Source organism: Rattus norvegicus, chromosome 10 (assembly GCF_021556685.1).
Source record: "Rattus norvegicus strain SHRSP/BbbUtx chromosome 10, alternate assembly SHRSP_T2T, whole genome shotgun sequence".
Lineage (NCBI taxonomy): Eukaryota > Metazoa > Chordata > Mammalia > Rodentia > Muridae > Rattus > Rattus norvegicus.
The window spans coordinates 51,488,878-51,514,948 of NC_141543.1; the positions used below are offsets into that span (position 1 = coordinate 51,488,878).

General features: G+C 46.1%; 1 protein-coding gene across 2 annotated transcripts; it reads right to left on the reverse strand.

Moving 5' to 3' along the window:
* Window positions 1-564: 564 nt before the first annotated feature.
* Tmem11 (transmembrane protein 11) lies at window positions 565-15,392 on the reverse strand. 2 transcript variants are annotated; one of them, NM_001166165.1, is given in 3 exon segments: window positions 565-1,458; window positions 12,480-12,766; window positions 15,088-15,392. In NM_001166165.1, coding segments are annotated over 2 exon segments (531 nt in total). In that variant the 5' UTR covers window positions 12,494-12,766; window positions 15,088-15,392; the 3' UTR covers window positions 565-941.
* Between the last annotated feature and the right edge of the window lie 10,679 nt (window positions 15,393-26,071).

Sequence of the window (26,071 nt, forward strand, 5' to 3'; positions counted from 1 at the left end):
AAGACACAAAGCTGGTCGTGGTGGCACACATGCCTTTAACCCCAACACTCAGGAGGCAGAGACAGTGGATCTCGAGTTCTAGGCCTGTGCCTGGTCTACACAGCAAGTTCCAGCAGAGCAAGAAAGACAGTCTCAAAACAAACCTTGTAAGGCTCACTGCCCTGGGCAAGGGCACCTCCCACAGCTTGGGGCACTGGGTTGAACTCAGGGTTACATTGTAACAGCAGCAATTTCTATGCTCTTTAAGTCAGTCTTTGGAGAAGGGCTTCTGGATGTGATGCTCCCCGGTGAGCCAAAGGGAAACCAAGGTTACCTACTATATCTTTAAACAGTACATCACCAGTGGAAACAAACAACATGGCCAAGGGGGACCACGACTGGGCTAGACTAGCAGGCCAGAAGACTAGCAAGCAGCTAGTCCTATTATGTCGTGCATTCTTTCTGGCAGGATGTTGGCTCTAGAGCCACTCTGCTGCAAGGAGGCACAGCAGGGTGTATCTGCAGCACTTGCCCATTTCACACACAGCAGCAGCTGCAGGCATAGGCAGAAAAAGAGAACAGATGTTGAAATTCTCATAATTTTAATGGTCAATAGCTTCCGGTTGGCTTCTGAATGGTATAGTTAAACAATATACTTAAGACACCCCCACAGCAAGTTCATACCCCTCAAAAAGTAGCATTGGCTCTATCCATATTCCACTGCTCAGTCAGACTTCCACAGCCTGGGAGCCACTCCTGGGTTATGGAAATAGACATCTTAGTGTAATGAGCTGAAACCCCTGGCACACCCATGATCTGTTATTTTTGCTTAAAAAAATAACAAGTATTAAACCAAACACTTTCCCAGGTGCTGCTGCTTCACAGAGAAAACCCAGTGTTGCTGTAGGGAATCTGAGTCCTGTGGGCCCTGTGGTTCTGCTTCTCGTCCCACTCTCCTGCAGTCATACGGCGTAGAGCTCATAAACCTTCTTTACACAGTACACCAGGGCAGCCAGGGCTATTGTGTTGTGCAGTCTCTTTCTGTGCAGGTCGTCCTTCCGAACCAGCACCACTGGTGTGGAGGAGGTGAGCGTGTGCAGAGGCAGGCGGGACAGTTTATAGGCATCATACTCCACCTGGTACTTGCAGCAAGGGTCAAACTGCCAGGAGATCCCATAGAGGGTACAGCAGGCCAGGCTCAGCACACCAGCGGGCAGGGAGATGTAGTGGGAGTAATCCAGGGGCAGTGCCAATGGGGTGAAGAGGCAGGCAGTACCTGCCAACACGGCCGTCTTGTGCAGGCAATTGCCTACGGTGATCCAGCGTGCTGTCTCGTCTCCAATCCGGGTGGGCTCTATCACAATGTACTTGTACTGGGCTTCCAGCGCCTGCTCCAGCTCATACTCAAACTGGTCCTGGGCATTCTCCCCACTGTAGATCTCATGCACAATGTAGCAATCTGTAGCTGACAGGCTAACCCTTTAGTGGAGGGAAAAGACAAGGAGGTTAGGTCGAAGGGTCTAACCTATTTGGGTGTGTAGGATTAGGTAAGTGTTTGCCTCAGACTAAAGGACACCCCACTTATAGGTTTCTTTGCTTCAGAGCCCAATCTACAAGAGAGCATTTTTTTCCTCTGAAAGAAATGGTGAAACAAAAGGTCACAAAGGTAGGCAGGCAGGCATGGTGGTGAACACCTTTACTCTCAATACTCTGGAGGCGGAGGCAGAGGCAGGCACATCTCTGTGAGTTCAAGACCTGTCTGTGCAACATAGTGAGAAAAAAAGTAAGATTGCATTCCAAGTACAGGGTGGGGGTGCCCCATACCCAGACCAGCACCCCCTTAGTAAAAAGGCAATAGATCGGACTCAGGCAATACAAATACTTTACCCTAAAATAGTGACTGCAATTAAGCTGGGTTCAGGTAAGGCTTAATTAAATCACACACAAGCTAGGTGTGCCCCAGGGAGGCGGCTATTCCTTGGGGTGGGACCAAAAGCCTCAGCATGGGGAATGGAGGTGGCTTAGAGACAGAACTTGCCTAGTCTGCACAGGGCCCCTGGACTCACCCCTAACACCACAAAAAAAAAAAAAAAAAAAGCCACAGAATGGGACATGGCCAAACAGCCTGTCCATTGGCGTGCTATGTTGCAAGCTTCCTGAGAGCCCCCAGGAAGCTGACTATCCCAACTGGAAAACAGCCTTTTCTCATGAACATCTTCTGTGGACTTCGTCCATTTAGAGTAAAGTTCAAGGGGAGGAAGGGGAGCAGGCCACTGCAGTTGCTTCTTCACAACAGGACAGAATTATTGTCATACACAATTAGTCAATAGAGTTGAGACCTGCCTCGGTGGCACATGCCCACAGTACCAGCATTCAGGAGTCTGCACCAGGAGGACAGAGTTCCAGGCTGGCCTGAGCTGCATAGGGAGAGCCTATCTCAAAAACAACGAAGTCTCTCAATGATACAGGACAGGTAATGGATTCTGTTTTGAAGTGGGTGTACTCATGGCCAAGAGATTGCCTTTGTAGTCTCATGTTCATCAGCCAATAAAAGCCAAAGCACCAATTTACACACCCACCTGTGAAACAGATTCCAGGCAGACTTACTTCCAAACCATCCCAAGTCCTGCCCACTTTCAAAATGGGAACAGGGCACCTCTCTATGCACAGAGTAGCTGAAGCAATTCTTCCCCCACTGTGGAACGCAAGGCAAAATGTGGGTTCAAGCTGGATTTGCAGTGCCCTTACAATGCCAGCTGGCTTTAGTGCCATGGCCTTCTCTGCCCTGCAGGCTGTGGCCATCCTGAACACAGGAGAAAGTTTGTCTCAGGAAAGCACATTCAGCACCTACAACAGCCTGCCCCATCTTAGATGTATCACTAGGCAGATGACACTTCTGATTTCTTCCTGGCCAGTCCCAGAGCCTTCTGCATGCCTAGCTGACACCCAATCCGCCCAGGCCAGCATGAGAGAGCCTACTCTTGCCTACTCTTTGTCAGAACAAATGAGTGAGCATGTTCATTGTTCTAAACATGTTTGGAAATGGGAGGCCAGTGCTCCAGAAAGTGGAGTGACATGAAACAGACACAGCCAGGGAAGAGCTCTGAGTCTGTGGGTCTGACTCCCACAGGTGCTCACTGCAGGCAATTCTGTGAACATCAGAACTGTGTTACAGCAGCTATAAACACAGGTATGCCTACCCAATCCTTCATATTCCTGAGCTGGTTCTATAGATGAGCTCACCACAACCCTTTCCTAACCCACTATGGACTTGGCCCAACTATACAGCATGAAAATCAAAGCAGACAACAGTAGGCGGTGTCACACCTAGGAGTAGACAGCACCTATACACCATGGCTACCAGAACCACCCACTCTTGGGGGACAGCTAGTTAAGGAAAGTAGTCCTGAGTCTCCTTTGGGATGGTAGAATCTTTAGAGAAGTGTATTTCCTGGAAGAAAATGGAAACACGCAAACCAAACATCCACGAAGCACAAGTTCCCCATTTTGCAGTGCATGGGACCAGACCAGGCACCAGCATGGTACTTGTTTAGCGCTGGTAGGAGGGAGTCCTGCATACCATGGCATATGTGGGCTTTGAAGGGTCTCATTGACTTCAGTAACTGGTGCTGAACTCCCCAGGAAAGAGCCAAGTCCAGCCATCTCTCAGTCACTCCAGCTAGAATGGCTGGATTTTGAGTCAAATCCCAGCCAAAAGGCCAGGTGATGAACAAAAACCTTGGTTTCCACACCAGTGGAAAATAGAAGTAGGACAAGTGACGGGCAGGAGCTGGCCCCAAGTTGGACAGCCCTGGGTCTTAAATTCTAGGTGATCTGACCTGCACCTGTAACAGAATAAAAGCTGCTGCTGCTGGCTGAGTGCTCCTCATCAGCAGTGCTGGAGAGCAGCACTCTGGATGTGTTCAGACTGGAGAATACTCAACAGACATAAGAGGTTATGGGCACGCCCTAAAGGTGAAAAGAAATTCAGTTTTGCCCTTCCTTTATATAAGCTGTGCTGGCTAGCTTTGTGTCAACTTGACACAAGCCAGAGTCATTTGAAAAGGAGAGAATCTCAATTGGGAAAATGCCTCCATAATATCCAGCTGCAGGACATTTTCCTAGTGATTGACTGGGGGTTGGGGGAAGGCTGCAGCACAGCCCATTGTGGGTGGTTCCATCCCTAGACTGGTGCTCCTATGTCTTGTAAGACAGTGGGCTGATGTGGATGCCTGTGGTCCATGCTTCTGCTGACTGACTTGAGTAACTGGATGTGACTTTTACCATGATATTGGTGACCGCAGATTCACAGTTGAGAAAGGACATAAGAAGGCTTTTGTAACCCCAACCTCCTCCCTACCCCCCAAAAAGTGACAGTCTAAACAGAAAGCCATTTTAAAGAACTCTTAAAAATTGTGGTAAGGATGCTGAAATGTAGCTCTCCACAATTAATGGCTTCTAGTGGGGGTGTGGGTAGGGAGACTCAGTTTTAAGAGGCTGGTCACCTATATGGGCAACACAAATTGGGACTTGTTTTTGTTTTTCTTAATTCTTTTTGAGTGCAGGTAAGGTGGGGGGGGCAGCGCAAACCTGAGAGAACTAGGAATTGAGGGTGCTCAAGTTTCATGATGTGAAATTCCCAAATAATCAATAAAAACATTATGGAAAAAAAGAAATGAAGTGGTCTGAGCAAGCCATGAGGGGCAAGCCTTAAGTAAACAGCACTTCTCTATGGCCTCTGTATCCTGCTTCCAGGTTCCAGCCCTGCTTGAGTTCCTGTCCTGACTTCCTTCATTGATAGACTATGGATGAGGAAGTGCAAGCCCAATAAACCCTTTTCTCCCCGACTTGCTTTAGCCATGGTGTTTGATCACAGCCATAATAACTAACCCAAGACACAAGTGAACCTAAGGTATTTTGTATGCTATTTTCAGTGCACCTGCATTGTGACTGCCTGTCAATGTCAACCGAGTGTGGGATTTTCGACTTCAGACTAGAGATATAATACTGTACCCCCTGCAAAGATGCTTCAATGTGAAATGACAGCTCAGAGTCAGGGGCTGAGGGACACTGACAACAGAGAAATTGAGTCAAGGGGAAAAAGCAAAGTAGAGAACCCTGTTTGTAATACACCTCTTGTTCTCTGCGTGTTGTATGCATGCAGAAGTGCTCAGGTAAGTACGTGCATTTGGAGGCCAGAGGTCAGTGTTATTTTTTTCTCCACCACCTCTCCACCCTACCATGTTTTTTTCTGGGTAGCCCTGGCTGCCCTGGAACTCACTTTGTAGATCACCAGGAAATTCTCGAACCTTGAACTCAAGAGATCCCCTGCCTCTGCCTCAAGTTCTAGGGCTAAGGGCATGTGCTGTGAAGACTTGGCTCCACCACTTTATTTTTCTAAAGCAAGGCCTCTCACTGTCCCTGGAGTTTGCCAACTGGCTAGACTGGCAGGCCAATGAGAGTTCCAAGCACCCATTTGTTTCTTCCCTCCCCTAGCACTAGGGTTCCAATCAGGCTGGCACAACCAGCTTTTATTTTGGTGCTCTTCCTGCAAGCAAAGTGAGCGCCTTATTCACTGAGCCATTTCCCCAGCCCTGTCCACCTTTGACCTTTGACCCTACACTAGGCACAATCTCTGGTACTTAATTAAGAACACTGTCCCATCACTCTAACACTGGGTGAGGGGTCACGCTATCCTAAGCCTTCAGCAGAGCAGGTAGCAACCTTGCTCCCACATTTCAGGTCATGGGCCATGGCTAGATCAGTTTTGTGTAAGGGAGGGGAATAGTTATAGAGGAGTTACTTGGAAATGCTGGGACTGCAGCAAAATGCAGCAATAAGGGAAACTCTGTGGAATACAGGAATAATGTCTGGCAGACTGTATATAAGGCTCTGTAGTTCCTGCCTCACTCTTGCCCAAGGCCTAACCTCAAATGTCAGTCTTCCCAAAGTCTAAAAATATCTGTTCAAGAGCCAAGTCTGTTTAGAGCTGAGCTATACGATGAGAACAAAACCTGCCCAAAAGTGAGAAAACTAAATCTGGACGCCTGCTGCCCAAACGGCACAGCACCCTGCAATGGGCATGCAAGCAGCAGGTGCCTTCCCTGCTTCACTTAGGTACAGAGCTAAGACGCTCTGGTTAGACTTGTCTCCAGTTGTCAACTGTGAAAAGTAAGGAAATGAGGCTTCACAAGCCGAGATGTAAGGTAGTCTCTGCTATGTGGGAAAGGCAAGACTCATAAGTGGTTAAACGCAAGGTTTTTGGTTTAAAGATGTGAGCCATGGCTGCTTGACTGAAGCACAGATTTTATTATCTGTGATAAAATATATACAACAAAATTTAGCACCTTATTAAATACAGCTTATACCATTATAGAACCAATCTCCACAAGGTTTAAACCCAAAATCTTATCCACGGAACCCCTGGTACCCACTGTTCTATTTTCTTTTCTGTCAGCTATTCTAGGTACTATACACATTCATGGAGTATTTGTTCTTGTGTGGAGTGTCCATTTCAATTTTTTAAAGCAATAAAAAATTGGGGTTGGGGATTTGGCTCAGTGGTAGAGCGCTTGCCTAGGAAGCGCAAGGTCCTGGGTTCGATCCCCAGCCCCGAAAAAAAGAAAAAAAAAAAGAAAAAAAAAAGCAATAAAAAAATTAATTTTTAGCTCCTTCTCTGACAGGGTCTCACTATATGACCCTAGTTGTTCTGGAACTTACTACCTAGACCAGGCTGGTTTTGAACTCAGAGACCCACTTCCCCCTACCTATTAAGTACTGGGATTAAAGGTGTGCACCATCACATCTGGCTAATGCATGGAACAGGACAACTTGCAGATGTCAGCTCTCCTGCCCTGATGTGGGTTCCTGGGACAGATCTCTCATCAGGCAAATATGTTGAGCCATCTCTTTGGCCCCCTATTTTCAATTCTTTCGAAATACCCAGATGTAAAATTGCTAGGCAACATGTAATTTTATTTTATTTTTATTTTTTAAAGATTTATTTATTTGTTTACTTATTTACTTATTATATGTAAGTACACTGTAGCTGTCTTCAGACACACCAGAAGAGGGCATCAGATCTCATTACAGATGGTTGTGAGCCACCATGTGGTTGCTGGGATTTGAACTCAGGACCTCTGGAAGAACAGTCAGTGCTCTTAACCGCTGAGCCACCGCTCCAGGCCCAGTAATTTATTTTTAAAACTGTTTTTGGGGGGCTGGGGATTTAGCTCAGTGGTAGAGCGCTTACCTAAGAAGCGCAAGGCCCTGGGTTCGGTCCCCAGCTCCGAAAAAAAGAACCAAAAAAAAAAAAAAAAAAAAAAAAAAAACAAAACAAAAAAAAAAAACAAAACTGTTTTTGGGCTGGAGAGATGGCTCAGCGGTTAAGAGCACCCGACTGCTCTTCCAGAGGTCCTGAGTTCAAATCCCAGCAACCACATGGTGGCTCACAACCATCTGTAAAGAGATCTGATGCCCTCTTCTGGTGTATCTGAAGACAGCTACAGTGTACTTATATATAAGAAATAAATAAATCTTTAAAAAAAACTGTTTTTATACTTACTTTGATTAAGTATTATGTTTCATGTTAGCTTGTTTTGTTTGCATGCATGCCTATGCATCACTTGTATGTCTGCTACTGGTAGATGTCCAAAGAGAACACTGGGGTTACAGTCAGTCATGAGCTGCCACAAGGGTGTTGGGAATAGAACTCAGGCTCTCTGAAGAGTAGCCAGTGCTCTTAACCACCAAGCCAGCTCTTCAGTCCCATTTATTTTAATATTTTCACTTAAGAAGAACAAATACATGCCAGAGTGTATATGGAGGTCAGTGCTACAGATGTTAGCTTTCTCCTCCCACTGAGTGAGTCCCAGGGACTCATCCTTACCTGACCAGCCTTGTTCACCCTTGTTTCTTTTAAGTAGTAGTCATTGTGGCAACTGTAAAATAGCCTTTATTTATAATTTATTTGAAACAAAGTCTCAAGTAGCCCAGGTTGGCCTTGAATTCAATCTGTACCAGAGGATGACTGACTTCCTGTTCTCCTGCCCCCACATCCCAAGTGCTGTCTCTATATGTAGCTGACAGTAGTTTTTGATAGCTGAACCCTTGACCTGTATTTTTTAACTCACTTTATCATATGAAGTACGGTGATGCATTCCCACTATCCCTGCCCATGGGCGATGGGGGTGGAAGGATCTGCATCTTAGGTAGCTCATCATCAGTAATTTTAGGCCACTTCCATCATTCCTGAAACTCTGTGCCCCTTAGGGGCACTTCCCTCTCCCTTGAGCCTTCTCAGTTGTTAGTAGTCACCAACTTTTTGCTTCTTCTTCTTTTTTTTTTTTTGGTTCTTTTTTTCGGAGCTGGGGACCGAACCCAGGGCCTTGTGCTTCCTAGGTAAGCGCTCTACCACTGAGCTAAATCCCCAGCCCCAACTTTTTGCTTCTTGACTCCTGGATTTGCCAAATCTGAGATTCCAGATAAACAGAACCACACACAGTGTGGGGTTTTGTGACAGTCTTCTTTCACTTAACACTATGCTTTTAAGAGGTATCATATATTAAGTTAGCATAATATAGTTAATGTTATTTTTATTTTTTAAAAAATACATTTATTATATATAAGTGCACTGTAGCAGTCTGAAGACACACCAGAAGAGGGCATCAGATCTCATTACAGATGGTTGTGAGCCATTGTGTGGCTGCTGGGATTTGAACTCATGACCTTTGGAAGAGCGGTTAGTGCTCTTAACCATTCTCCAGCCTAATGTAAACCCAAGAAAGTTATATGGAACATGTATCCAAGACTCTGCATACCAAAAGATCAACAGCCATTTTCTTCCAATGATGGTCTAATAGTTGACTTTAACATTTTATTTTTGATAAGACTTTCTGTTTAAAAAAACAAAACAAGAGGGCTGTGAGATGGCTTCATGGTTCAAGGTTCTCGTCACTATGCCTAAAGTTGAGTCTAATCTCCGGAACTTCCATGTTTGAGGGAAGAGGACCAACTCCAATAAATTGTTTTCTAATCTCCACTTGCACACTGTGGTATGACTACACGCAAATAAATGTAAAAGAACACTTAAATTACAGCAAAATAAAGCAAACAAGCATGTGCATGTAGAGACCAGAGCAGGATGTTGGTGTTCAGCTGTATCCCTGGCTACCTGTCTTCAGACAGTGCACTTGTAGGCAAAGTAAAATGTACCATTTCTTTTCTGTCAGAGGGTTAAATAAAACAAAGGAAGTTACCTGCCATCTGTGTCTCCTTTGGCGAGGGTTTGGGCTTACACTTCTGACCACTGGGATGTGCCTGTAGGCTTACTCGTCCTAATTCTAGAAGCTCTGATCTTAGGACAAGCCCACAGCCTAACATTTGTCTAAGATCAAAATATGTGCTCAAGATTGTGCCTTCTGCTCTCAAAACATACTTTCTTTATGAACAGTACTACTTTTTCTGTTAGCAGATCCCGTAAGACCATGAAGCTCTGCTGCTTTGCTTGACTACATGGCTGGCTTGATAAATAGTTGGACACCCTTCTGCAGAAGTAAACCTTTTGTTTTGTGTTTTGCACGGTGTGGTCATTTCCCTGAGACCCCAGACTGGTTTCTAATACCACTAAAACAGAAGCTTACCATTTGGCTAGGCCAGCTGGCCAGCATGCCTTCAGGCACCACCTATCTCTGCCCCTCTCCCCCAAATACTGGAGTAACAGGGTAGAGACAGCCATGCCCAGCCTTTTAGGTAAGTGCGAAAAATTTGAACTAAGGTGTGCAAGCACTTGTACCCACTCCAGCCCCATGCTTCTGTTTCCCCCCCAATCCCCATCCTTTTTTTGTTGTTATTTAGAGACAAGGTTTCTCTGTGTAGCCTAGGTTGGCCTCACAAGGATCTATGTGCAGCTGCTTCCTAATGCTGGAATGAAAAAATGTGCATAACCACCAGCCAATTATAATTTTTTTTTCTTAAAAAGAAAAATCTCAATTGGGCTTGGTAGGACATACTTATAGTACCAGCTATCCAGAAGGCTAAGGCAGAACGAGTTCTGAGTCTGAGTTCAAGTTCTTTGGGAGGAAGGAAGGAAGGAAGGAAGGAAGGAAGGAAGGAAGGAAGGAAGGAAGCAAGCAAGCAAGCTAGCTAGCTAGTGCTAGCTGGGGATGTAGCTTGGTGTGGTAGAGTGCTTGTACAAGGCCCTGGTTTTGATCAACAATAGGTCAGAAGAAGCCCAGCTTATTCTACGCTACATAAAAGTTCAATACAAGCCTGGATTATGTGAGATCCCATCTCAAAAACAAAACAAAAAAACATACTTATTCAATAATCTATACCCCTCAGAACAGAGATCAGATAGGAAGAGGGAGAGGGAGGGGGGGGGAGAGTGAGACTGTGTGTGAGTGTGTGTGTGTTAGGGGAGGGTGGTGTCTCTAAATCCAGAACAGTCCTCTTCTTAGGCTCTAGATTGCTGGGCAGGGTTCAAGTAGAAACTCACATCTACCTAGGCTAACAACTGGTGCTTGGGCCTTTTAAAGACAAACAAACCGGGCTGGAGAGATGGCTCAGTGGTTAAGAGCACTGACTGCTCTTCCAGAGGACCTGAGTTCAATCCCCAGCAACCATATGGTGGCTCACAGTCATCTGTAATGGGCTCTGATGCCCTCTTCTGGTGTGTCTGAAGACAGCTACAGTGTATAAATAAATAAATCTTAAAAAAAAAAAAAAAAAAAACAAACCAAGGGGTTGGAGATTTAGCTTGGGGTTGGGGATTTAGCTCAGTGGTAGAGCACTTGCAGGTCCTCAGCTCCAAAAATAAAATAAAAACAAAACAAAACAAAAACAAACAAACAAAAAAAACCCCCACACCAACCAACCAACCAACCAACCAACCAACCAACCAACCAACCAACCAAGCTACACCAACAAACCGAGGATGTTTTCATCAAGGTATCCCCATGTTGCTCTGCCTGATTGCAACAGGTTTCTAAGAATGTGTGTAATGAGGGACAGTAGGAGAAAAACACTATTGTGGCACAACAGCACTGCCCTTCCAGAGAACACCCATTCCAATACCCACATGGAGTGGCTCACAACCACTTACCACTTGCAACTCCAGCTCCAGGAGATCCACAAACACCCACACTCATACATGCACACTCAAACACACCATTAAAACAAATCTTGCATGCATCTTTAATCTCAGCACTGGGGAGGCAAAGGTAGGGAAAGCTCTGAGTTTGAGGCTAGCTTGGTCTACAGATTGAGTTCCAGGACAGCAGGGCTACACAAAGTAACCCTGCCTTGAAAAACAAAAACACTTTGCTACCCTGAGCCACTTTCCCTGGTCTCCCACTGGAGGAGTGTGAGGACCCGACTGGGTGCAAAAGAGGACAGGAACAAAACATCTATAGCTGTTTAAATGTAAATTAATTGATAAAGTAAAAACCTCAGCCCTCTGGCACAGTACCATTTCAAGCACTGACAGACACAGGCAACTAGTGGTGGCTCCCAACAACCGGCAGAGAGGCAGAAAACTCTTCTACATAGCCTTCATCTGAAGAACTGTGGTGAAAATCAATGGTTACTGGCTTTCCCCAGGAACTCTGGGCTCAGTAGAGTTGCTGTCAGCACGAGGACCCAAACAGAGATAGTAAGAATGACCCTTGTACATGCCACCTCATGAATCACACTTCCCACTCCAGCCACAGCTCTTTACCCACTGAAGAAGCAAGCCATAGTCAACCCAAGCTGGTCAGAGAGGCCTCTGCCTATTCGTTGCTCTTCCCTGGACACCGTTAACCCAGCCTTTCTCAGAGATGGGATCTACTGGGATGAGCTTGCAGGACTGACATAGAAGAAGACATCAAAGCAAGTGGAACTCAGGCTGCTTGAATAAAACCCAGGAAAACAGAAATACACCCCAAAGGCTGGACCAACTTACACACTCAGGTCTGTGAGCAGAACATGTGGCTCAGTTATCAGGGCTGTCATCTCTCACTAGCCCAACAGGTAGAATGCCCATGTCCCATCCCCATCCAGTGGCTATACAGATCAAGAGGCTTTGGTGTATGTCCCAGGCCTGCCTGCACACCTCATCTAGACCAGGAGGAAGAATCCTACCATACATACCAAAGTCCGAATGAGAACCTCTTGAAATATTAAATGCCTCAAATCTCTAGAGTCCCAGCTCTAGAAGGATCAGAACAGAAAAGGGTCTATCACCCCAGGAATGCAAAGAATGGCTGTTCAGTGGTAGTAGGTACTAGCCCTACAATGGCCACTGGGACCTTGTCTCCCTATATTCACAAATGACATGGTCTTCCAAGAAAAAGTGGCAGGGAAGGATGTGGAGCATGGCAACCAACCCCATGATAACTTGTTGCCTAACAATGCCCAGAGCAGGGGAAGGAAATTTGAATGCCCCCAAGCCACCCTGTATCATGATGAGATACAGATCAACTATCTCAAAAAAGGAACTCAGAGTACAGGGCCATACTCACATTCCAACAATCATGGAGATCTCAGAGATGCTCAGGGGCTCTGAGAGCAGCACCAAGTAGCCCAGGGAAGGATAGGCAGGGCTGTCTGAGAGCTGGTCCAAGCTGGCACAGGTGGTGGAATACGGATACCTGCTCTGCTTTCCTAGGTGGGTAAGTGGGCCTCAAAGAGGCCAGCAGGACAAACGCAATCTGTTTGCTGTGCTTGCTGTCAGTATGCTCAATTTTGGACAAGAATTCAGGTTACAGCTCAGAGTTTGATGTTCTTCATTACAAATACTGTTGTTTCCCTAGATTTAATGGAGTGGAGAGAAGAATCAACACACAAGCAGCTCTCTGTTTGCTCCTTTCCCCCTCCAATTTCAGTCTAGACCAGTACTGTTCCTATCTATTTCACTGACGGAAAACTTCTCTCTATGCTTAGTCATTAGCCCAAAACGAGTACCGGACACCAGACACATGGTCTACCATCTGGGAGCTACACTTTTCACCGCATTTAATCTTAACTTCAATGGAACTGCCACATATGGCTAGCAGCTACAATAATTGTCACTCAGCTCTAGTATTAGCCTGTGTTTTTGCACTTAACAGGCAAAGCAAGAACCACTGCACACTAAGCTGACAAAGAGCACAAAGCAGGGCCTTAAATATAACATATGCTCCAGCGTATGCAGCCACTGGCAAATACAATGTCTGTTCAAAGCACTGTCCATTCCAGCCCTTTTCACAAACCACACAGCATCCCCTTTGCCTTCAGCACAGGGAAGGCAGCAAGGTGTGAGCAACTCTGGAAGTGCTCTTAACATGAAGCTGAAATTTGAGCCAGTCCAAATGTGACATGGAACAAAGTCACTTAGAAGCCACAAACAGCCTGTGCCACGAGAGCCAATGATATACTCAGTCCTCACAATCTACGGTGCTGAGCGTACAATTATTCTGGCCTGCTCCACCCAGTCAGGCCACCAAGTGAGCAGGAATGGAGGTGTGCCCAGAAGTCAGTTTGCTGGCTATGAGGGGTTATGTTTCCAGGCACTGCCTAGAGTGGGAGGGCCTTAAGGAGATGGGATCCAACAGAGGGGTAATCTCCAGTCACTAGGAGGGCAGATGGCAACTCTCAAATCTTAAAATCAAATGCTCCCATTTCTGGCAGATATACAGCGTCTGCATGCTTCAGTTCCTGGCCAAAGGAACCTACACACCTACAGGAACCCAGGAAGATGGCCTTAATTAGTCAAGATGTCAGGTGAGAAGCAAACATCAGCTGCACTGAAGAGAGTCAACCACTAGCTTTATAGCGAATTCGGTCTGCATTTAATTACAAGAGTGAGTTTCAGAACATCCAGAGCTACACAGTGACTCTAATGACTCTACATACATGGCTCTAAAAACAAGCCAATAAATATATTAAGAATATCTTTGTGTGATTCTGGGTCTTCTAGGAAGGTTCTTCCCTGACTAATGAGCTGAAATTAAAATCCTAAAAGCATTCTTAGGTTATTTAAAGACAGGGAAAACAAGATAACCTCTCTGGCTGTTCTTATCTAAGAAGTGGGAGTTAGAAAAACCACTCCTTGCCACTGCTTTTCCATGTCACCGTAAATGCAGAATGGATTATTTAGCATAAATGAACTCAAAAGTAAAACTGTCTATGCCAGGCAGGAACAAGATTCGTGTGGGATGGGATCTTTCTCTCTCTCTCTCTCTCTCTCTCTCTCTCTCTCTCTCTCTCTCTCAGCAATAGCAAAGAACATGGGATGCATCAGTCAAAAAGGAACAACGCTGATTAGCTGACACACAACTTCTATGGATGACAGTACTCACTGGAAAAGACGGAAAAAGCCAAACTTTCCTTTTTTTTCTGACATCCGCAGTAAAATGTGGAGAACTTAGCAAAACGGACTGTGCATGTTAACCCAGTAGCGCCACCGATATACACCCACCTCCCCAAACTTCTTGTTTCTAGTAACCTATTAGCTAAAAATAATTCCCAGAAGGAAAAGGCTACAAGTTCAACAAGAAACAGGTCAACTGCTCTTGTCATCCGGAAATCATTGGAAGAAACAAATCCCTAGCGCCCCCAAACGCATCCAGTAGAAAAGGTCACTATAAAGGACTTAGGGCAGAAGTGCTTGAAGAGAACCCTCAAAAAGTGGCGACGATTGCTCGCTCAGAAGGCGGCCAGGCACAGGCTCTTGGAGGCGCGCCCGGCACGCTGCCGCTCTCAGCAAACGCCCCTATATAGCACACCGCCCCGCGAACCTCTCTACCCTCCTCCTCTCCCTGGAGCCCCTCCACGCCACACCGGGCGCCCAGGCCGAGAGGGCCACGTGCGCGAGCCAGCGGCCCAGAGTCCAAACGCCGCTCGGTAGGACAGCGTGGCGGTCCTCGCAGCCACTCACCCTGGCTCACTGCCCGCCCGGTTGCGGGTCGCCGCCCCTCCTAGTCGCGTTCCCCTCGTTCCTGGCCGTCGCGCCGCCCCGCTCCTCCCACACCTAGGCCCCCGCGGACTGGGCCCCGCGCGTGGCGAGCACACGATCTGGAGTCGCGCGTGGCATAGAGGCTTCTCCGGCTCTGCGGCCGACCTCCGCCTGCGGTCGCGAGCCCAGCTTACCTCTCTCGGGAGCTGCCGCCGCCCGGACCCAGACGCCTCCTTCCCCACGCGGCCATCTTGGAGACTCTCGGTTCGTCGGGGGCTGGAGCCGACGCGGCTCGGGGCGCGCGCAGGCCGAAGGGAAACGTAGTCCGGTGAGCCGCGCGTCCGCGTTGGGAGGTTGCGAGCGGACTCTACTGCCCACAATGCCTCACGCCGGAAGCCTGCTGTAAGCTGCCGCGCGCAAGAGGGCGAGAGGTGGGCTCCGCCTGAGGAAAGAGTCTCCGAGTCGCAAAGTGCGAGTCGCTGAGCCCACCGCCTGGACGTCCTTGGGCGCCCGGAGCGAGTGGCTGAAGGAGAGCGGAAAGAAAGCGCCTACCACTCCCAGAGCGCTTCGCGCGGCGATCCCGCCCTCAGGGCCTGAGAGGCCCAACCCTTGGCCTCGGCCCTGTTGCCCTTCATTGTGGCTTCGGCCGCTGTGGGCCTGCGTTCCCCAGTTCTCACACTTTACAATGACTTGAGCAGCTTAACCTCCATTTCTCTTTTCCCATCTGCAGAACTGAACTCGTGCGCCTCCAGTCTGAAGGTTACCTCTGCTTCCGTTGTGTCAACTGCCCCCTTCTCCTGACCGGAACTTGCCAGGCTGACAAATCCAGAGAGTTTTGAGGGTCTGTAGATGTGCTTACCTAAAACGCCTTTCCCTCCCAGTCAGGTTTTATGTTTGTCTGGTTTCTATAAAGTTCCTGGTTTTCAAATAATGCAGCCTCGCCTCGATTGCCAAACTCTAACACAATTCAAGTGTGGCAGAAGAATGTGATAGAGAGACATCAAGAATGAGGTATGAGGGCCTGCAGTTCGGTGGTTAAGAGCTCTTTCGAGGGACTCTGGATCAATTTCTGGCACTTGGCAGCTAACAATAGTCTGCTTGCAGTAATGTCTGGCCTCAACCACAGCACACATGTAGTGCACAAATAAAAACACCCAGGTTGATGGATTAAATAAATAAATGCCAGTTGATAGTGCCTGGAATCCCTTCCCCGCCTGGGTTACTCAATAACAAACAGCATGCAAGAGAAAAGCACGACCTAGAAAAGGCAGGTAGTGATGGCTAAGGACTTCAGTTCATGCATTTTTCCAGATCACTAGCCCATTCTCAACCTGAGTGTTTTTGTAATTGTATTTTAAATAAATTACCTCTTGTTAACTATGCATCTCTGATACAATTCTTGGTCCTGATACCCAAGAACCTAGGAACTTATGCAGATGGCCCCTGTGACTCACTCATATAGGAGGTAAAAAAAAAAATCTATGTTTTTACCTCCCATTTCCCCTTCCTTATCTACACTCTCACTTTCCCAGTAACATTTGTGGGAAAGCGCTCAGTTCTCTGAGAACCCTGACAGTAGTGCAAGGGCATGCTCTCTTTCCCATCATTCTTCACTTCTCTGTTTTCTGCTACTGTAGTGCTCTATGTCACTGTCTAGGAGTTGTCTTGACCCTCTTCTCAGCCCTACTGTAATATAAGCAAAAAAATAATGTGCAGTGACCAGGGTCTGCCAAGCCCACATTTAAACTGGGAGGCAGCTGGTCAGGAAGGTCTGCCTTTACTGGGAGGCCTTCGAGTGCCAAGTCTGAGACATGGTGGATCCCATTGGGATTTATGTCACTGTCTTAGTTCTGTTTCTTGTTGCTGTGATAAAAATACAAAAGCCACTTAAGGGAGAAGAGGATTTTTTTGGCTCACACTTCAGGTTACAGTCTGCGGTTGTTTTAATAATGGTCCCCAGAGGCACATATAGTTGAATGTTTGATTCCCAAATGTACTGTTTAGGAAGAATGAGGAGGTATGGCTTTATTGTTGACGGTGTGCCACTGGGAATGGGTTTGAGGTTTCACAAGCCCATGCCAGCCCCTGTTCTTTATGTCTGGTAGTTGTTTCAAAATATAAGCTCTCGGTGACTACTTCAACACCTGCCTGTCTGCTGCCATGTTCCCCACCATAATGGTCATGAATTCACCCTCTGAAACAAGCTTCTAATCAAATGCTTTCTTTTCTGAGTTCAGTTGTTCATGATGTCTCTTCACCACAATAGAAAAGTAACTGACCCAGTCCATGTCAGGGAAGTCATAGCGGCAGGAACGGGAGAACACTGTCATACTATATTCACAGTAAAGAGAACAGAATAATGTATTAATGCATGCTCATACCCAATTCTCTCTCCTTGTGTATAGTCCAGGAACTCTTGTCTCCCACAGTTGGTAGGTCTTCCCATCTTAGTTAAAATAATAATACCCCACATGTATGTCCCCAGTCCACCCAAGTCTAGGTAGTCCCTTTCCAAGTGATTCTAGTTTGTGTAAAGTTGGCAACACAATTTTACCACTTGTAAATTTGACACACAAACATTGCTGTAAGCCATAACCTTAAACTTTCACCCCTTCCCCAAATGTCAGGTTTAGCTCATAATATAAAATAACAATCCAATTTTTTCTTTTTTTCGGAGCTGGGGACCAAACTCAGGGCCTTGTGCTTGCTAGGCAAGCACTCTACCACTGAGCTAAATCCCCAACCCCACAATCCAACTTTTAAAATCCCAACAAAGTCCAAAGTCAATCCCAGCACTTGGGAGACAGAAGCAGGCAGAGCTCTGAGTTTGAGGCTAGCCTGGTCTACAGAGTGAATTCCAGGACAGCCAAGGCTACACAGAGAAACCCTGTCTTGAAAAACCCAAAAAATTCCAAAGTCTTAACAGTGAGCTACAATGATTATGGTGGTAGTAGTGGTGATGATGATGGGGATGGGATGATGATGGTTGTGGTGGTGGGGATGGGATGACGATGTATCATACACTGATACGGAATAAACATTTCTATTTCAAATTGGAAGGATCAGTGCATAACAAGGAATGATCAAAACAAAACAAACATTCAGCAGAGCAAACACCAAATCCTGAAGTTCTCTATATCTAGTATCTGGGGCTTGGAATAAAATTGGCTATGGTCTGAAAAGCTTGGGCAGATCCATTTTTCAAGTCCTGCTACTTCTAGCTCACATAGCTTAACTTTTGGGCCAGCTCCACTCCACACCTGCAGCCATTCTTGGCAGATACCCCATGATTCTAGCATCCCCCAAATCCTAGGTTATCTACTGAAGCACAGGTTTCAGCTTCACAGCTGTACACAGTGGCACTCAGGGACTCTGACCCTGCCACACGGTGTGTGGCTTCAGTGGCCCTCCATGCCTTCCTTGATCTTGCATCTTTGCCATCAACACCAGTACCACATGGCTAGTATTGTCAAGCTATGCTGCCAGCTTGAGGTATATAGATTCTAGCTCTCAGATCACAGCAATACCAGCTTCTGTGTGCTGACCTTAAAGAAATAATGTTCTATGGTCACCATGCAGAGTGTCAGGTTTCTCTTTAGCGAGTTCATTCAGTCCTTTAACAGTTGTTGGAGTAAAAATTAAAAAGATGTTTTCTATCAGTTTCGTGTGCTGGATCCACTCCCTCCGGCTGCTACTCTGCCACTCGGTCCACAAGCTGCCCACTCCCCAGTCTCCCTTTTAGCCACCCTCTCCGCATGGTCCCCTAAGTGGTTACTTGGTACACACACATCTTGTTCTGCGGGCTCTGCTAGTTCTCACTCACTAGTCCTCACTCCACACAGGCAACAGAACCACATCTATATGCTCCAACTGCCTATTAGCCATTTCTTTCACACACTGTCCTCTTTGGCCCGGTAAAACCAGAGTTCCAAAAACTTATAATTTAGCAATTACATTTATATGTTAAATTCTCAATCCACAGTTCATCCACACAATAAATTCACTGCCAATTGATAAAGATATAAACCGCCCACCTAGACAAGATAAAATCGATCTAGTTCACCTAAATCTGAACCATCCTTCCCTGTAGACTCCATCTTGATCTCCTTCCTCCTCTCTCCCACCGTACAAAACTTTGTCCCCACCCTACTCTCTACTGTCTAATCATGTATTGCCTTGACATCAACTTACAAACAGTTATGGCTGCTTTGTTGTCTGCACTCTTCTCTGAAACTTTAAGCTTGCCTACATATACTTTTCCTCTATCAAATTAATTAATCCATTATCTCTAAATTGAACTTCACTCAAATTCTTGGGACATGGCAGAATGAAACCAGATGCTTGGCCAACATATCACGAGAATGGCCCCTTGTATAGGTCCTGACACAGCCCTTGTTCCCCTGTGAAATCACATGAGCCACGCTTCCTCCATTGGGTTTCCCTCAACATTACTATCTTCCCGGCTCCCACCAGAATGACCCTTAATCTCTATTTGCAGCTTTCAATGAATTTTCTAACCTAGAGTTCCAGCTTCTTTGGCACTCTTCCCACAAAACAATTCCAAAGGCCTAAAAGCTGCATGATCAGGAGCATCACAGCAGCACCTCCACTTCTGACACCAGTTTCTGTCGTAGTTCTACTCCCTGTTGCTGGGATTCCCTGACAGAAGCACTTATTTGGTTCACAGTTGCAGGTTATATCCTGTCACGGCAGGGAAGTCCCAGTGGAAGGCATTCCACTCACAGCCAAGAAGCAGATAGCAATGAACACATCCTTCTGCTCAGTTCCTTTTCTACATCTCTACAGTCCACGATCCCAGCCATGGACTGGTTAACCCGCAGTGGGTAGCCGTCCTAACTTGACATAGGCTAGAGTCATCTGAAAGGAGAGACCCTCAGTTAAGAAAATGCCTCCATATGATACTGCTTAGGGCATTTTTCTTTTTCTTTTTTCTTTTTTTTTTTTTTTCCGGAGCTGGGGACCAAACCCAGGGCCTTGTGCTTGCTAGGCAAGTGCTCTACCACTGAGCCAAATCCCCAACCCCTGGCATTTTCTTAATTAGTGATTGATGGGGGAAGTTCCAGTTCATTGTGAGTGCTGTTATCTCTAGGCTGTTGAATCTATATTCTATAACAAACCAGTCTAAGCAAGCCATGATAATCAAGCCAGTAAGAAGCACCCTTTCATGGCCTCTGTATAAGCTCTTGTTCCAGTTTCCAACCTTGTTTGAGTTCCTTTCCTGACTTCCTTCAATGATGGACCATGATGTGAAACTACAAGCCAATAAATCTTTTCTCCCCCTCGATTCTGATCATGTTTCATCATTGCAATAGTAACCCTAACTAAGACACTACCCATCACATACCCATAGACCAAACTAGGGATTTCCCCAGCCCTGCCATGATAGATGCCTTTAATCCCAGCACTCAGGAGGCAGAAGCAGGCAGATCTCTGTGAGTTGGATGTCATCCTGGCTTATAGAACAAGTTCCAAGGAGCCAGGGCTACAAAGAGAAACCCTGTCTACAAAAACAAAGACTTTATTTTCAGATCTCTGTAGATAATGTTGGCATTTAAAACTAATTGTTCTAGCCCCCACTGGAAATGGGCCAGTGCTGGGACCATATAGGCAATCAGATATGCGGTGGCCACACTGGTACTTATAGTAATAATGTACCCCAGGCTGCTCTAGGTGTGCCTTTCCTATGCCGCAGCCGTTTTCCCTTTATTCCCTTCAGCCTCCCTTCTGTCTTTCTAGATGGGGTAATGGGAAGGGTAACTATGGTGCACTGCAAATGCTGACTCGGTTTCCTTCATGGTCCAACACCTGTTGGCTTCATATGCTGACCCAGCCAGACTGTTTCTGGCTGACTGTGCTCTCTACTCTAACACTATGATTTGTCTACTTCTGCCTTATACTGTAAGTGCTAACTCTTCCCTGTCTAATTACAGTAGGCAGTGCCACCCCTGAGGGTATGCAGATAATGTCTCCACTAACAAGATAGTCCTTGGGCATTAGTTCCAAAGGAGCTTCTTAGGAAGCAACCTTTTCCCACTATGATAAAAATAGGTTCAGAGATTGGTGGTGGCTGACACCTTTAATCCCAGTACCTGGGAGGCAGAGGCAGGTAAATCTCCGAGTTCAAGGCCAGCCTAGTCTACCGAGTGAGTTCTAGAACAGCCAGGTCTACAGAGAAACATTGTCTCAAAAAAAAAAATCAAAAACAAAACAAAACAAAATTCTCAGAGATGCTCACAGCAGGGAATAACGTTCCATTTTTATGACTGAATCCTGAGAGAGGGGCAATGTAGGACATTTGTCCAAACCCCATTTGGGTAAAGATTAACCCCAGAAACATTTGAAATACAAACTAGAGCTTCTGATTTTCCCATGACTAGTCTCAGATGCACCAGAGGACACTTAGGGGTGTGAGAACAGGATGGGTGGTTGATTCCTGTTCGGGGTTGGAGATGGCTCTGTGGGTAAAAGCACCTGTTGCCCTTGGAGACCAGGTTCAGTTTGCATTCAGTTTTCAGCACTCATATGTATGAAGGATCAGACACTCTCTTCTTACCCCTGAGGACCAGGCATAAATGTGGTGCACAGAGGTACATGTAAGCAAAACACCAATACAAAAAGAAATACAGTTTTTGGGTTTTTGGGTTTTTTGTTTGTTTTGGTTTTTGGTTTTGTTTTTTTTTTTTTTTTTCCTGAAACTCGATCAGTAGACCAAGCTGGCCTCAAATCAAAGAGATCTGACTGCCTCCACTGCTCAGCTTCAAAAAAGGAAAAAAACTGAAGAAGAAGAGAAGGAGGGAGAGGAGGAGGAAGAAGAGGAGAGGAGAGTAATGAAGGCAGGATGGAGAACAGCTCTTATCACCTTTGGGACTCCAATGCATTCTCAGGAATTGGAATAATGTTAATCTTTGAAAATATTTAATCTCTCTCTCTCTCTCTCTCTCTCTCTCTCTCTCTCTCTGTGTGTGTGTGTGTGTGTGTGTGTGTGTGTGTATTGTAGTGTATGTGTTTGTGCACATGAGCATATAGAGGCCAAAGGTAGATGTCAAGTAAGTTCTCTCCTATTACTGCTATCTTATTTTTTGCAACAGGATCACTCAGTGAATCAGGATGTCACCAGACAGCTGGTGGGCCAGCTTTAGTAACCTGCTTGTCTCTGTTGGAAGCGGGCACCAGACCCCCTGGAATGGAATCACAGATGGCTGTGAGCCACCTTGTGCTGAGAATCACACCCATCTGGTCAAATTTTACAGGGAATATTAGATAAACTCCCTGTTGCCTTGGAAGTTAAACACATATCACACACACACACACACACACACACACACACACACACACACACACACACACGCATGCACACAAATGTGTGGATGATTTCTTACTGTCAGTGGAACAAGAGCTCAACAGCTTAGCCCTGCCAAACTTTCTGGGGGGCGGAGACTTGGAGTTTCTAAAAAGTGACACGGGCTGGAGAGATGGCTCAATGGTTAAGAGCCCATGCTGCTCTTCCTGAGAATGTGAGTTCAATTCCCAGGACCCACTTTAATTATCTTACAACTGTAGATACTTTTAAAAAGAAGTTATGATTTGCAGAAACCTTTAAATTAGACTGAAGAGATGGTATGGCAGGCATAGTAAGAAATGCCTTCTAGAAATAGCTTAGTCAGGAACTCCACTAGAACCCAGTGGCATCATTTACTCATCATAACATGTGAATGCGTAAGCAGAGAATTCCATGATGCCTACTTGTCAGTATATTTTTTTTTTGTTTTAGATTTTTCTGTACTTCCTTATTGGCCCGTTGTCTCTCTTCTGTAAACCTGCTTTGAAACTATTTATGATTTAACTTCTTAAAAAGGCCCAAGAAGGGGTTGGGGATTTAGCTCAGTGGTAGAGCTCCTGGGTTCGGTCCCCAGCTCTGGAAAAAAAAAAAAAGGCCCAAGAAGAGTCATATGATGGCCCACACCTTTAATCCCAGCACTGGGGAGGCAGAGGCAAGCAGAATCTCTGAAACCACTTGGTCTCTGGTCTACAGATCAAGTTTCAGGACAGCCAGGGCTACCCAGAGAAACTCTGCCTCAAAAAACCCAAAACAAAACAAAACAGGGTGGGGGTGGGGATGGGGTGTGTGTAAGAAATGGATTTGAGACTGTTTAACCGGACTAGGGAGGGAGTCCTGGTGAGCCCTTGGGTGCATGTCAATAAAGTCAAGCTTGCTTCAAATTTGGCTCAAAATTATGGTGGTGATCTTGTTCTCACCCTGAGGGATTAACATAACCATTAGTCAAGAAAATAGACCACAGGCTAGTCTAGTGGAGACATTTTCTCAACTGAAGTTCCTCTTCTCAAATGATTCTACCTTGAGTCAAGCCAACAAAGAACTAACAAGGACACCTCCAGCGCTCATCTTAAATACTGAGAGACAAGAATTTTCTGGACCTGGAGCCCCAAGTTTAGAGTTACCTAGGCCAGCGGGTACCTGGGGGTCCCTGTGGCTGAGTACAGCCAAGCCCTTGTTTAAAATGAATCTGGGGCCAGGGAGATGGCTCCATGGAGAGCAGTGCTTGGTGCCAAGCCTCATGATTTGAGTTGACCCCTGGAAGCCACGTAATGGATGGAGAGAACTGACTCCTGCAAGTTTTCTTCCGACCTGCCTACGTGTGCACCTATGCACAAATAATAAATGAAGGTTAAAAACAAAATTTTAAAGAAAGAAATGGGTCTGGTGTTCCAAGAAAATGATCACACAATACAAAGCACTCCAGCGAGGCCGGAAGTTTTACCTCTGAGGAAGAGTGCGAAGCTGCTCTAAGTCCAGGAAGCACACCAAGAGCTCCCAGCTGGGGTTTTGTTTCATTTTGGGACAGGAACTCTCTGTGTATCCCTGGCTGTCTTGGCACTATGTGGACCAGGCTGGCCTCGAACTCACAGAGATCCACTGTACCTGCCTCTGCCTCCCGAGTGCTGCAATTAAAGGCATACACCACTATACCCGGTCCTTAACCCTTTTTCTTATACATTTAGGACCACTTGCCCAGGAGTGGCACCGCCCCCAAGGGGTCTGGACCCTCTCACATCAATCATTAACTGAGAAATGCTCTCCCAACCCACCAAGACTTGCCTACAAGCAGTCTGATGGAAGCATTTTCCCAGTTGAAGTTGCCAGTTATAGGTGTGGGGAGGGAGATCCCGTCATGGCTTCTCAGGTTATTTTATCAGCCAGTCTGTTTCTGTGGGCCTCAGAGTTGTGTCCCCTTAGGTGCCCCGAGATTGGATAATTGCAGTTTCCTCAGGCAGTTGGAAGTTTTCCAATACCTGGGTAATTAGTTCCTTATGATTTAATTCCTTAATTAGCCCCTGAAGCACGAACTGTTCTAAGTGCATTTACGGAGCCCCTTTTCTTTATAGCTTTTCCCCCCTTAACGTATTCGGATATTTTTGCTGGCTTGCATGTCTGTGCACTACTTGCATAGCTGATGGGAGGCACTGGGTCTCCTGAAACTCAGCCGCCATGTGGATGCTGGGATTGGAACCTGGGGTCCTCTGGAAGAGCAGCCAGTGTTTTTAACTGCTGGGCCTCTGTAGCAAGCAAGAAGGTAAGTATTCATAGTTAATATAACAAAAGTTCCATTTATTTTTATTTATTTATTTATTTATTTATTTATTTATTTATTTATTTATTTTTCCTGAGACAGGGTTTCTTTGCATAACAGAGCCCTGGCTGTCCTGGAGCCCTGGCTGTCCTGGACTCACTTTGTAGTTCGAGCTGGTCTTGAACTCACAGAGGTCCCCCTGCCTCTGCCTCCCAAACCCTGGGATTAAAGGCATGCACCACAATGCCTGATGAAAAGTTATATTTTATTATGCTAAGGTTTATTATCACACAAGATTCACTTAGATTCTAAGGTTTTGGCTATGGCCCTAAGCCTATCTCCCCAAGGTTGTTTGCCTGTGTGACATATCTTAGCTGAAGATCCGGTCTAGTCTCTGACCCTAGGGTCAGGATCCCAGGGGAGACTTTTCACCTTCAGGATAGATCAAGGTGGCATCAGCAGTCCTGGAGAGGGGAAAATCGATGCAGTGTTTAGTCTCTGCCGGGTTCTGCACGACCTTGGCGGGAACAGGATGACATGGTTCCTGCCCCTGCAACAGGGCCAGCAGCTGTGGGCCTCCACAAGTGTCCATGGCTGCTATGGGCATAAGGCTTGTTTGTATAATAATGTACATAGTTTACGTTCCTCCTTCAACGAATGTCCTCCCTGTTAGCGTTTATGACTCCACGATAATCAGAGACAGCAAAGGTATTGGTGTGTCTCAGCAAAATGGTAAACATTGGAACCTTCAGGGCAGCCCTTGAGGCTGTTGGAAAGAACTCTAAAAACATGGGTTCCCAAATATATAATTTCTAAAAGATAAGGATGTGATATGAATTGTATAAAGGGCTTCACGAATCTGAAGGAACAAAACCAGCTGCACGGTGAGCCAACTTATCAGAAAGATACTAAGGAAGGAGATAAAGATTTAGGGAATGGTGATTGCAGGAGATCCCACCCAGCTAAGCTTTTTGGTTTATGCTTCCAAAGGCAGACATTCCTGAGTCCAGGTGTGGTAGAAATGGTAATTCCAGGATGGGGTCCCACCCAGCTAGTTTAGCACCTGCACTTAACCAAGGCAGAGAGATCTCTGAATGTTAAAAGAAAATGTGTGCTTGCTGTCTCCTAATAATTAAGGGGCTGGGGTCACAGGATACAGATTCATAATTAAAAGGAAACATGAAGTAAATGGCTGGATTGATATAGAAAATAAAAGACTGGGCTTATAATCTGCAGGAGATGAGCTGTCCAGAGAACTTTTTAGAAGAGCAAGAGGGAACTGCTTGGAGAATTGTATCGAGCAGAACAGAGAGAACTCTCTGGAGATCTCCAGAGAAAGCAGAACATAGGGCTAGAGAGATGGCTCAGTGGTTAGGAGCACTGACTGCTCTTCCAGAGATCCTGAGTTCAATTCCCAGCAATCACATGGTGGCTCACAACCATCTGTAATGGGATCTGATTCCCTTTTCTGCTGTGTCTGAAGACAGCTATAGTATACTCATATACAATAAAAAAACAAAACAACAACAATAAAAAAAAAACCCGGAACATACAGAGAGCAATCTGG